General features: G+C 48.3%; 2 protein-coding genes across 2 annotated transcripts in view; one reads left to right on the top strand and one right to left on the bottom strand.

Moving 5' to 3' along the window:
• LOC123508091 (RING finger protein 224-like) overlaps positions 1-12,285 on the top strand; it is a 212,015-nt gene that overhangs the window by 182,968 nt on the left and 16,762 nt on the right. The gene's annotated exons all lie outside the window — the stretch shown is intronic.
• Positions 2,334-4,784, bottom strand: LOC123508249 (spindle assembly checkpoint component MAD1-like). Its single transcript, XM_045261817.1, has one exon. The coding sequence runs from the start codon at positions 4,782-4,784 to the stop codon at positions 2,334-2,336; it is 2,451 nt and encodes an 816-aa protein (XP_045117752.1).

Genomic DNA, 12,285 nt, shown 5'->3' with positions numbered 1-12,285 from the left:
GTGCATCACCACGGTCTTGGTGTGGTTGATGGTCATTTTGTTGTCCTCCGTCCACGTCTGTAGTTGGTTTAGAGTGGACTGCAGTGCTGAGAAGTCTGGATTGGTGTTGTTGACGGTACGCCCACGGTGCAGTCGTCCACATACTTCCAGCGGTGGGGGGTGTGGACGAGAGCATCGTTGATAAGGATGAGGAAACACAGTGGACCCATCTTGGTCCCCTGAGGGACCCCGCATGTGAGCTGTTGGAAAGAGGAGACAGAGCCCTGATAACGAACGGCCTGACGCCTTCCCGTGAGGAAGTCTGCCAGCCACGCTATCAGGTAGGGAGAGAGACCCAGAGTGATGGCTTTATCACAACAGTGTGATCAACAAGATCAAAGGCCTTTCTGAAGTCCACAAAAGCAATAGCTAGAGAAGTGTTGCGTTTGTCCAGGTGGCTGTGGACGAATTCCAGGAAGCTGACAAGGTAGTGAGATGTGGAGGTGGATTTAATATTGCCAAATTGTTGTGTGTTAATAGAGTTACAAATTTTGTTATAGGCCCAGTCGAACAGAAAATCTTCACAGATAAGGCTGGGTATAGGGGTGATGGCGACTGGTCTTAGATCATTCAGTGACTGTGGATTAGAAATTTTGGGGAGGGGGGTGACGTAAGATGTCTTCCAGTCATCGGGGCAGGAATGTTGAGAAAGGGAGGCATTGATGATAGAGCAAAGGGGTGTGGCAAGTTCTGGGGCAAATTCTCTGTAAATTTTGATGGGGAGGTCAGTGGGAGTGGTGGATCTGTTTAGTTTAAATTTAAGAAGCTTCCTGTAAACATCAACCTCCTGGACAAGGGGTGGAGGGGAGGAGGCAGGGAGGTAGGCTGGGAGAGTAGTGGAGTGAAGGGGAGGGAGTGTCTGACAGATCGCAGCGAAGTGACCGTTAATCTCTTCGGCCGCGCTGTCAGGTGAAAGGTGTAAAACACAGGGAAGAGAAGAGGCTTGCTTTTGTAAACCACACAAAGACTTAATCTTGTCGTACCACTGTCTGTTGATAGTAAGCTTGAGATGGTGAATTTTGTCTGGGTAGTAGCTTGCTTTGGCTTTTTTAATTTCCCTGATAACTCTGTTCCTTAAACTCCTGTACTGGTCAGGGCTAGAGTGGAAAGCCCTGTCACGCTGACGAAGGAGTCGTTTGATGCAGGGCGTCATCCAAGGGGCATCAGATGGGTCTACTGTGATGTCCTTGGTGGGAAAATAGTGGTGGAACGCTTCCGTTGTGGTGGTGAAGTAGTTCCGCCATTTTGTGTAGACGTCTTCCTCCTCCAGTACCTCGGTCCACGGGTGATGTGTCAGCCACTGCCCAAATTCCCTCATGGCGGAGTCAGGCATGGGCCTGTGGGATCTGGTGACAGTTGACCTGGGAACCGAGGTGGTGGGGGTGGGTGTCCACAGGATGGAGAGGTGTGTGTGTGTGTGTGTGTGTGTGTGTGTGTGTGTGTGTGTGTGTGTGTGTGTATTTTTTGGGGGGTAGCATTAAGACAACTTGAGAAAATGTGGTTTTGTTTTCAGTGTATCCTTACTGTGGGTGTAGGAGACAGAAGGAAGAGGAGAGGCACGAGAAATAAAGAGAGAAAGAGGAAATATAAGAAGTGGAGGAGGACAAAGCAAAGGAGGATAAAATGAAGGAGGAAAGAGGAGGTGGAGGGTAAAATAAAGAGAAAGTAATTGTAATAGGAAGAGGAAGAGAGGATGAAATAAATGAGGAAGAACAGAAAGGAAGAAATATGATTATGTAAATTAAGACAACTTGTAATCTCTCTCTCTCTCTCTCTCTCTCTCTCTCTCTCTCATTACCATCTGTACAATGAGTACAATGAAAGGAGGAAAACACACACACACACACACACACACACACACACACACACACACACACACACACACACACACACACGCACACTACATCATCTCTTCAATGAATGATGACACAACTAAAGTGTGGTTTGTTTATAAGGTGAATAGAGTCAGTCATTCACGTATCAATAAAGGCAGAAAGGAAAGCACAAGACTAGATTTGTGTGGACTAAACATTACAATACTGCATTATTAGAAAGTCATAGAGAAAAAGTCACTCAGTTCGGAAAGGTAAGGTGAAGAAACGATCCTTCCTTTCCATGACAGGGACGAGGAGCCTTCGTTCAGATCTCCTCGGGCTCTCTGCCATGTGTCTGCCTCAGCAGCGCCACTGTGGATTGCCCTTTCGGTTACTGCGCGTACTTTCTTGAGTCATACATTGTACTGCAGCAGTTTGTCTTTCCACAGTAGTAGGGTTGTTTTGTTTGCCGTTTTTGTGTTACAGTTCTTCCCTCGGGGATGACATAGCATCTACAGGCAAAGCTTTCGTCTTGAACACTGACGCCTTGTTAAGCCAGTCAACTCTCTTGCTCCGCAGTCCACTTGTCTTGTGCTGTAGCTGCGACGTTCGCTTCTGCACCTGTTGAGTCCAGTTATAAAGACCAGTCATTTTGTCTTCCAACTCGACTGTCTTATTGTGCAAATCCAGTGTTTCGTTTTCCAGACCTAATGTTTGGTCTTCAATTTCTACTGCAAAGTTCAAAATTTTTTCCATCATGTCCTCTAAATCCGCCACCTTGTTTTGTAGAGCTTTGATTTGGGCCTGCAGACTGTGAGTTCCTTCTTGCAGGTCTGCTGTCTTGTTGTGGAGACTCTCTGTCATCTCCTTCAAACCCACAGCTTTGTTTTCAATCTGGTTAGTTTCTGTCTCCACACGCAGCATCGTTCGCCCCATTATGACACTCTCCACTAACATCGCATCTGATTCCTTTTCTATTCGCATCGTTTTGTTTTCCACTTCCAGTATTTTGCTTTCCATTTCATTCGTTTTTTTCTGAAGATGTTCTGTTCGGTTCCGCAGAAGTGTTGTTTGTTTACCGAGATCTTCGTTTATTTTCTGAATACTTTCCGTTTTTTCCTCAATCGCTATCGTGGTCGCTTCTATTTCCGCTATCGTGGTCTCTAGATTCATCGATTCGTTATGTAGATTTTCGCTTTCGTTTCCGACAATTTCTGTTTCGCTCTCGAGAATTATGTTCATTCGTGGTAAAATTTCCTCATGTGATTCTTTAGTTTCCGCATCCGTTTCGTTAGTCAACAATATCGTTTCGTTTTCCTGCTCTTTATTTCCCTGAAATGTTTCGTTTTTAGCACCTGGGGTTGGTGGCAAGGCAATTTCCTCATGTGATTCTTTAGTTTCCGCATCCGTTTCGTTAGTCAACAATATCGTTTCGTTTTCCTGCTCTTTAGTTCCCTGAAATGTTTCGTTTTTAGCACCTGGGGATGGTGGCAAGGCAATTTCCTCATGTGATTCTATAGTTTCCAAATCTTTTCCTTTGTTCTCAACCGTGTTATCCAAGGTCTTGTCTTCATTTAGTTTCTGAATACTTTCCGTTATTTCCTCAATCGCTATCGTCGTCGCTTCATTTTCCGCTATCGTGGTCTTTAGATTCATCGATTTGTTATGTAGATTTTGGCTTTCGTTTCTCTCAGTTTCAGTTTCGCTCTCGGGAGTTATATTCGCTCGTGGTAAAATTTCCTCATGTGATTCTTTAGTTTCCGCATCCGTTTTGTTCCTCAATAACATCGTTTTGTTTTCTTGGTCTTTAGTTTCCTCAAATGTTTCGTTTTTAGCACCTGGGATTGGTGGCAAGGCAATTTCCTCATGTGATTCTTTAGTTTCCGCATCCGTTTCATTCCTCATTAACATCGTTTTGTTTTCCTGCTCTTTAGTTTCCTCAAATGTTTCGTGTTTAGCACCTGGGACTGGTGGCAAGGCTTTGGTCTCCTGTTCTATAGTTGTCAAATCTTTTCCTTTGTTCTCAACCATTTTATCCAAGGTCTTGTTCTTTTCGTCTTTACAAACTTCAGTATCTGTGCCGTTTTTATCACAAATGGGCTTTTGGTCGATGGTTTCAACAACGGCTTTTTCAAGTGTTTTGTTTTCTCTCTCTTTGCTAATTGTTTTATCTGTTCCGATGTTATCGTGCACCCCTTGCAGCAAGGGCTTGTTCTCTTCCTCTTTGCTAACCTCAATATCTCCTTCGTTCTCATCACCAGTGGGGTTTTCCACAGTTTTATTTTCTTGGTGTATAGCTTTAACAGTGGTTCCGTTCTTATCACCAACTGCTTTCTCAACAGTTTTGTTTTCTTGGTGTTTGCTTTCCACAATGGTTCCGTTCTTGTCAATTTCAATTTCCATAGTTTCATTCTCCTCTTGTTTCGTTTCCACAATGGTTCCGTTTTTATCATCTACATTTTCCTCCTCAGTTTTACACTCTTGGTGTTTCGCTTCAATAATGGTTCTGATCTTTTCAACTTCATTTTCAACAATGGTTCCGTTCTTATTATGAATGGCTTTCTGTAATGTTATGCTCTCTTGTTCCTTGGTTTCCAGAACTGTTCCATTTTTGTCATCAATTACTTTTTCCAAAGTTGTTTTCTCAGGTTCTTTTCTTTCAACAATAGGTGTTACCTTGTCATCACCTATGATGTTTACTGAGCTAACAATGTCGCTTTGATCAGTATCACTAGTCGTTTCTTCCAATGTCATGTGGTCCATATGAGTGATGGGTTCCCCCTCGGAACCCATCTCCACCCTCCCGGTGCCCACCTCCACGTGGGCACCAAACACCTCCCTATGGGAGACGTACTCCTTGACGTCTCCTTTACATCGCCCTAAGGCGACTACCATGCATGCTAGGATCATGAACATTTTGTTCAAGGGCATCGCTCTGAAAATCCTACTCGTTTGTGAAGCAAAATTATAAATACTGGAATATCAGCTTTTGCAGGTTGTTGATTACAAAAATGTTTGGGTGCTGTCCACAGACCCTCAGCTGATGAGATCCGTGCAGGCACACGCACAGGTAATACACGTACACGCACACGTTCACGCACATACAAGCACCCAAACACAAACACACACACACACACACACACACAGCCATAGCAAGCAGACGCTCGCTACGGTGCTCCTACTTTCAGCCTGCTTTTTCCGCAGACATACACTTCCCACCTCTCCCAAACAAATATCATTTTACTTGTAATGTTGCACTGCAGCCAGCTGACATAGTGACATGTAAAATTTTTGTGCCTTTGCACTTAAATTTTCAAATCAAGCATTTTGTCAGCGATTGCATTCTCCCCTCCTCCCCCCCCTTCCTCTCTCTTACCCACCCTACCCCCATCGTCTTTCAACGGTCATCGCCTCCGTTGCTACCTCCCTCCTCCTCCCCCGCTCTCTCCTCGAGCTCCATCTCCACCTTTCCCCCCACCCACCCTCTACCCCTGTCCCTCCCTACCACCCACCACCACCCCAACACCCACCTACATCCTTACTGCTCTCTCCCCCAACCCTTATCGCCTCACTGCTGCACGCTGCCCCTTTTCCCTTCCTCCTCTCCTTATTTTTCCACTCAACCCATTTCTAACCATCTGCTCCCCCCGACACATCAGCCTACAATCCCCATTCCCCATCTTTCCCTTCCCATCTCCATCTCCTTGTTCCTTGAACAAGACACACACACACACACACACACACACACACACACACACACACACACACACACACACACACACACACACACACACATACATACACATTATCCCTGCCCACCACCTCTTTTTCTCTCCACCGTAATTTTTTTTTATTCATTTATTTTTTATTTATTGTATTCACTTATTTATTTACCCTTTTTCGCACGTCTTGTTCCATTTACAAGTTCTTGCCGTAGCGCCCTGCTCCCGTACACTGATGAGACTCCTACCCGTGGTGAGGATTAGCCTCACGAGAGATGGAGGTCACTATAGCGTGACACATCAGTTTAGTGCCCGGGAGTGAAGGTGGCCCCCGTTAGGTAGCTGTAGGTGTTAGGCTCCCCTCCGCGGGGCGAGACTTGAGCATCTCGACGTCACTCCTCACATACCGCGCCTGTGGGATGGGGTAGTAGACAGAGGGCCAGGGCTCAAGTTTAGGTAGGATGCGTTTCATGCTTTCCTTTTGACATAATGTTCCTTCAAACCTTACTGGAGGACGCGTAGTTCACACACACACACACACACACGCACATCCAAGTGAACACGCACACACGCACGCACAGCACCGCACACATGTAAGCGCGCGCGCGTATATACACACACACACACACACAACACACACATATTCATCCTGTCATATGCAGCCGTCACACGCATCATGGCCTCCGGACACTCCCCTTCATCAGCACCACCCACCTCCGCCCACCGCCAATGCTTAGTGTGTTTGGATCCTATTTCTACGTACACCCGCGATGGAGTCACGGCGTGCCGGGCCTGCAGGGCTTTCTTCAGAAGGCAAAGTCTCCGCTCCAGTCAAGGAGCTGCTTGTCCCCGCCGAGGCGACTGCCAACAAGTTCGCCGTGGACCTGCAGCTTGCGCACCTTGCCGCCTACGCCGCTGCCTTGACGCTGGGCTCTCCGCCGACCCAATGTCAAGCAGTCAGGAGACCTCCGAGGAAGACAGGTCCCTCTGCCACTCGTGCAATCAAGTCAACCGCCTCAAAGGAATCCTGACATGCTCCCAATGCGGCCGCGTCCATCACCTCTCCTGTGCCAAAATCACACAAGCCCAGGCTGCCGTAATCACAGTTTGGCACTGCCACGACTGCCTTCGGTCCTCCCTTCTGCAAGACGCGGTCCATGATGCAGTCCCCGCCAACGAGACTCCACCCACCGACATGGCCGCCGCATTGGCCGCCCTCAGAGCGCGAACCAGGCTTCTGCAACACGTCCCCCGCCGTCACCGCCACCGCGTTGCTTCGGATCTCGCCAGTGCCATTACAGCCGCCCTTGAGCAGGGCACTCCCCTCACTTGGTGGCGCCTATTTTCCTATATGTTCCAAAGCCCCCTCGCCGAACCTGCCAACCCACCCCATTCCACTGAGCCAGCTCCCCAGTACAACTCTAGTGAAGCTAATGACGCCAGCACCATCACCTTCTCTCGACGTGTCCAAAAAAAATGTGCCGACGGAGACATTCGCGCTGCCCTCCGTCTCTTAACGACCTCTGACACCTTCATCTCCCCCAGTGAGCAAACTGCCGATGCTCTCCGCGCAAACATCCCCCCGCTGAAGCTGATGAGGAGCCTCCTGAGATGCCGGACCCTGACCAGCACCGCCTCACCATCACCGAGTCCGACGTTATGGCTGCCATCAGGTCGTCCGCCCCAGGCTCTGCTGCTGGCCTAGATGGCTTACGACCCCTCCATCTGATGCAGCTGGTGGCTAGATTCACTGCTGAGGCGGGGCAACGGCTTCTCCGCGCTTTGACCGAGCTCTGCAACGCTGCTATCGCTGGAGAACTTCCCGCCCACGCGACGCAAACATTTTACAGTGCAAGCCTCACTGCCATCAGAAAAAAGGACGGTGGCATCCGACCCATTGCGGTGGGGTCCATTTACAGAAGGTTAGCATCCAAGATTTTGGCCAAACGCATGTCTTCCGCCCTTGCCCCTGAACTACAGCCTGTTCAGCTTGGCGTCGGCGTGCGCATGGGTTGTGAGGCCGCTGTCCACGCCGTGCGTGATCACTCTGATGCGCACACCGGCTCGCCAGGCCACATCATCGTGAAGCTAGACCTCACCAACGCTTTCAACACTGTCCACAGGTCAGCAGTACTCCGTGAGGTTGTCCGCCGCTTTCCTTCTGCTGCTCCTCTAGTGTCTCAAGCCTACTCTCAGCCCTCGCCTCCCCACTTTGGCCCTACTCGCCTCTGGTCTTGCCGTGGCGTGCAACAGGGCGACCCCCTGGGCCCCATACTTTTCGCTCTCGCCCTAGACACAGCAATACGACACCTCCGTTCACCCCTCAACCTCTGGTTTCTGGACGACGGCACACTAGCTGGGCCCAAAGATGTTGTTGCTGCAGACCTGCATAGTTTGATACCATCACTGCAGGACCTGGGCCTCACCTTAAATGAGAGCAAGTGTGAGGTAATCCATCTCGATGATCCAGGTAACACAAACACGCCAGACATTTGCCACGCAGTACCCATGGTGGATAGCGTCGCCGACAAGGCCGCCAATCCCGGCCCCAGCAACGTCGCTGAGACCCTCGCCAACAACGCCGAAAACCCTGGCCCTAACACGGACGATCCCCTTACCACTGCCCTCCGCACATCACTCACACGTCTGTCTATACTGGGCTCCCCTATCCACGCCCATAGCAGCGACGAGGCCCTTGGAAAAATCAAGAACACAACAAGACTCCTTATTGACAGAACATCCAACATTGGCAGCCACGCTGCCCTCTTTTTCTTGTCGAGGTACGCAGCGGTACCGAGGGCCACATACCTACTACGCTCAGCACCTGTCCATGCAGCAAGCGAATCATTAAGAGAGATCGACGAGTTGATGCGGCATGCAATATCTCAGTGCTGCAACGTCCAGCTTGACAGCGATTCTTCTTGGACACAAGCCTCCTTGCCACTCCGTTACGGGGGCTTGGGTGTGAGACGGTTGATAGATGTAGCACTGCCAGCTTACATCGCTTCATTAGAGGCCTCCAGGGACCTTGTCTGTACCATCAACCGCCGCCCCAACAGCGACAGACTGGATCGCTTGAACTCTGCTGTAGCGATTTTTCGTAACACCCAGTGCCCAGACCTGAACGCAGAGCTGGGGCTTCGGCAAAGGACCCTTGACGGTGCAGCCTCGCAACACTGCCTTGATGACCTCCTCAGCCATGCTAACCAGGTCGACCGCGCTCGGCTCCTCGCTGCCACAGCACCGCACAGCGGAGCCTGGCTCTCTGCTATCCCCGTAGAGAGGTCTCGGCCTCCTCCCCGATGATGCTGTACGAATAAATGTTGCATTGAGGCTGGGCCTGCGGGTTCAACAGCCTCACCGCTGCCGCTGTGGAGCCTTAACAGACGCCCTAGGCCACCACAGTTTGTCCTGCCAGCGGAATCCCGGACGCCTGCCACGCCATGCTGCTCTCAACGACGTGGTGTACCGCGCCCTGGCTGCCGCTGGGATAGTGGCCACCCTTGAACTCCGAGGCCTGGATCGTGGGGACAGACGCCGCCCAGACGGCATTACAGTCTTTCCCTTTAGACGAGGCAAGATGTTGATGTGGGATGCCACCTGCGTAAACACCTTCTGCAGCACCCACATTAATGACTGTGCCTTGGCTGCTGGGGCAGCGGCTCGCGCCGCCGAACATCGCAAGCGCCATCGCTACGAGGACCTGGCCTGGAGGTATGATTTCTCACCGCTTGCTGTGGAGACTAGCGGTGTGCTCGGGCCAGACTTCAGTGACTTACTGGATAATATTGGTAGAAGAATCACCCAACGCAGCGGGGAGCCTCGAGAGACAGGTTGGCTGCGGCAACGCATCAGCCTTGCCGTAGCGCGGGGCAACGCAGCTGCCATCTGCGGGCCCCATTAGTTGCCGAAAGGCCCACTATGAATCATGTTTTGTACCCATATGTATAAATAGTAAAGTTGTTTTGCCTGAGTGAATGCCTATGTATGTGCTTGTACGCATGCCAGTATGAAAGTAGGGAAGAAAAAAAAAAAAAAAAAAAACACGCACATTGTATAGTGTAAAGGTTAGCACGCTCAGTTCACAACCGAGAAGGCCCTGATTCGAGTCCCGGGAGCGTCAAGCCAAGTGGGCGTGACTCTTAATGTGTAGCCCCTGTTCAACTAGCAGTAAATAGGTACGAGGTGTAACTCAAGGGGTTGTGACCTCGCTTTCCCGTTGTATGTGGTGTGTGATGTGGTCTTAGTCCTACCCGAAGGTCAGTATGAGCTTTGAGCTCTTTCCGTAGGGGTAAGGCTGGCTGGGTGACCAGTACACGTCCGTAGTGAATAACACACACACACACACACACACACACACACACACACTCTCTCTCTCTCTCTCTCTCTCTCTCTCTCTCTCTCTCTCTCTCTCTCTCTCTCTCTCTCTCTTCGTATTTTATCTTTAATCAAATTTTCCTTCAATTTCTAATTCCCGTACTTTTAATTTTTCAAAATGTTTCTATTTACTTTGAATTTATTTTATTTTTCTCCACTGAATATTTTCCTTCCATTTTTGCAATATCAGTTATTACATTTCCTTTATTAGTTATATTTACAAGTGTATTTTTTTTGTTTTGTTTTCTGTGTGTGTCCGTCTGTCTCCTTGTCTGTCTGCATGTGTCTGTTTTTTCATTCTTCTCTGAAACATTTTCCTCCTCCTCCTCCTCCTCCTCCCCCCCCAGATGGGAACCGCCTTGTCGTGGTGGGGGGGCTTGCGTGCCCCTGTGACCTGGCGAGCTAGGCTAGAGGGGTCTTAGGCCTCTGCTCTGTCCTTTCGAGGGAGAGAGGGCTACCCATGCTAGTAAGGTCGCCAGTGAGGAGCCAGACTAAATGGTTCTTACGTAGGCTGCCAGTGAACCAGCGGAGCCACCCGCTGGAGGGATCCCCAGATAGGGGCCGTCCTGTGCTGGATGGTTGGGTGTCCAGGCTGGGATGCTTTGGAAGGGGGGTCTCAGCTCTGTCGTGGACAAACATTCGTATCATGTGGGGGCTTTTTTTAAAACGACTGGTCCCCATGGGATGGATGGATTTTAATTTTATGCGCCGCAACATCTACGGTCATATGGCGCCTCTACAATAATGTAAAAAGATAAAATTGTTGATAAAAACAACTAAAAGCAGTTAAAACCAACGGCCGCTTTCTGAAACTTCTAAAAATTTGTTTCGTAGGTCAGCACACCACTGTGGTGTGGTAGCACCCGAAACCTAAGTTTTGATTTCTTAAACGCTGGCGCACCGACCCGTGTGTTGTTAGGTAGACAACGATACTCGTACTCTAGCATCCCATACAAATGCGGACGATTCGCAAGTGTTGGTACCCCTCCTCGTAGAAGATTGGCAGGCCTGTGTATCAGCTGATGTAAACAAAGCGCCATTTTCAACCTGTTCATGCTGGAGTGTACACGCTTCTCGCAGCTCAACAACACCATGGCTACCAGGGATATCAAAGGCACACCACTCTCTTACGCCCAGAAGCTACATCTAGTTAAGCAAATTAGAGATCACCCTGTAGTGCACAGCAAACCATCAAACTATAATAGTGTACTGGAGCGAAAAGCAGCGTGGGAGACGATCACGAAGAACTTTAATGTATGTTTCTCCACGGCGGAGCCCAAGAATATTCACCAGTTGAAGAGGACTTGGGAGTACTTAAAGAATAAGTAAGTATGAAAATGAGGGAAAAGCATGCACCATTTGGTAAATTAAGGTTGAAAACATGAGAAGTTTTGATGTAATTGTTATGATTTTGGAATTAGTTTACTACTGTATTTTTACTACTATTGGTAAAGGTGGCTAGTATTACCCCCCCCCCCATGAAAACGAAATCTGTTAGGATAAATCAGTCAAAAACATGTAAATCTACCAGAAAAAATATTGAAAGGTGACCAAATATAACTTAACAAACTTACCTAACCTCAATCTAACCAAATCATGGCCTCACCTAAAGAAACCCAAACCAGACCAAAGCAAACAATATTATTTTACAAAACAGGAAAACTGTGTGAGAAGAAAACTAGTTAGATATTAGGAAGTGCACATTTTGTTAGACATTTTTCTCAGATGCATTTTCTTCCTCAAACTATTAATAGGTTAGGTTAGGATAACTTTGTGTCATATCACTAAATTCACTAATTCACTCCATCATTGTTCAATATGTTCAACCCTAAGAAACTTAGCTTAACATAACACAAACTTAAATTATATAACCTAACATAATGTAAGACTATTCATGTAGCTTTGAATGTAGTAGTGTCTGCAAAACAAAACTAAGTAAATAAATACATAAATAAATAAAGTAAAAAATAATTAATTAATGGGTGTGTTTTTACAGAGTGAAGAAGGATCACAGCAGGTACATCCGGGAAACCCATCAGACTGGTGGTGGGCCACCACCAGCCCCACCAAAAGCAGCTGATGAGGTAACGCTGATTGTACAGCTGATCCTTAATAATAGGCTGCCAGTACCTGACGACATCTTTGATAGTGAATTTGTAGAAGCATGCGTACTGGCCCGACTCAATTCCACAGCACTGGAATGTGGTGAGTTGAAAAACCTATTTTTTATGAACTTTTTAACATGTTTAAAATAAAAACTAAAAAAAAAAAAACAGGAGTGCATGTATGGCTTTCAAATCATTATGGTCACACACCCTTGTCACACCAGCCCC

Source organism: Portunus trituberculatus, chromosome 3 (genome assembly GCF_017591435.1).
Source record: "Portunus trituberculatus isolate SZX2019 chromosome 3, ASM1759143v1, whole genome shotgun sequence".
NCBI classification, from domain to species: domain Eukaryota; kingdom Metazoa; phylum Arthropoda; class Malacostraca; order Decapoda; family Portunidae; genus Portunus; species Portunus trituberculatus.
This window is presented reverse-complemented; position numbering and strand designations above follow the sequence as displayed.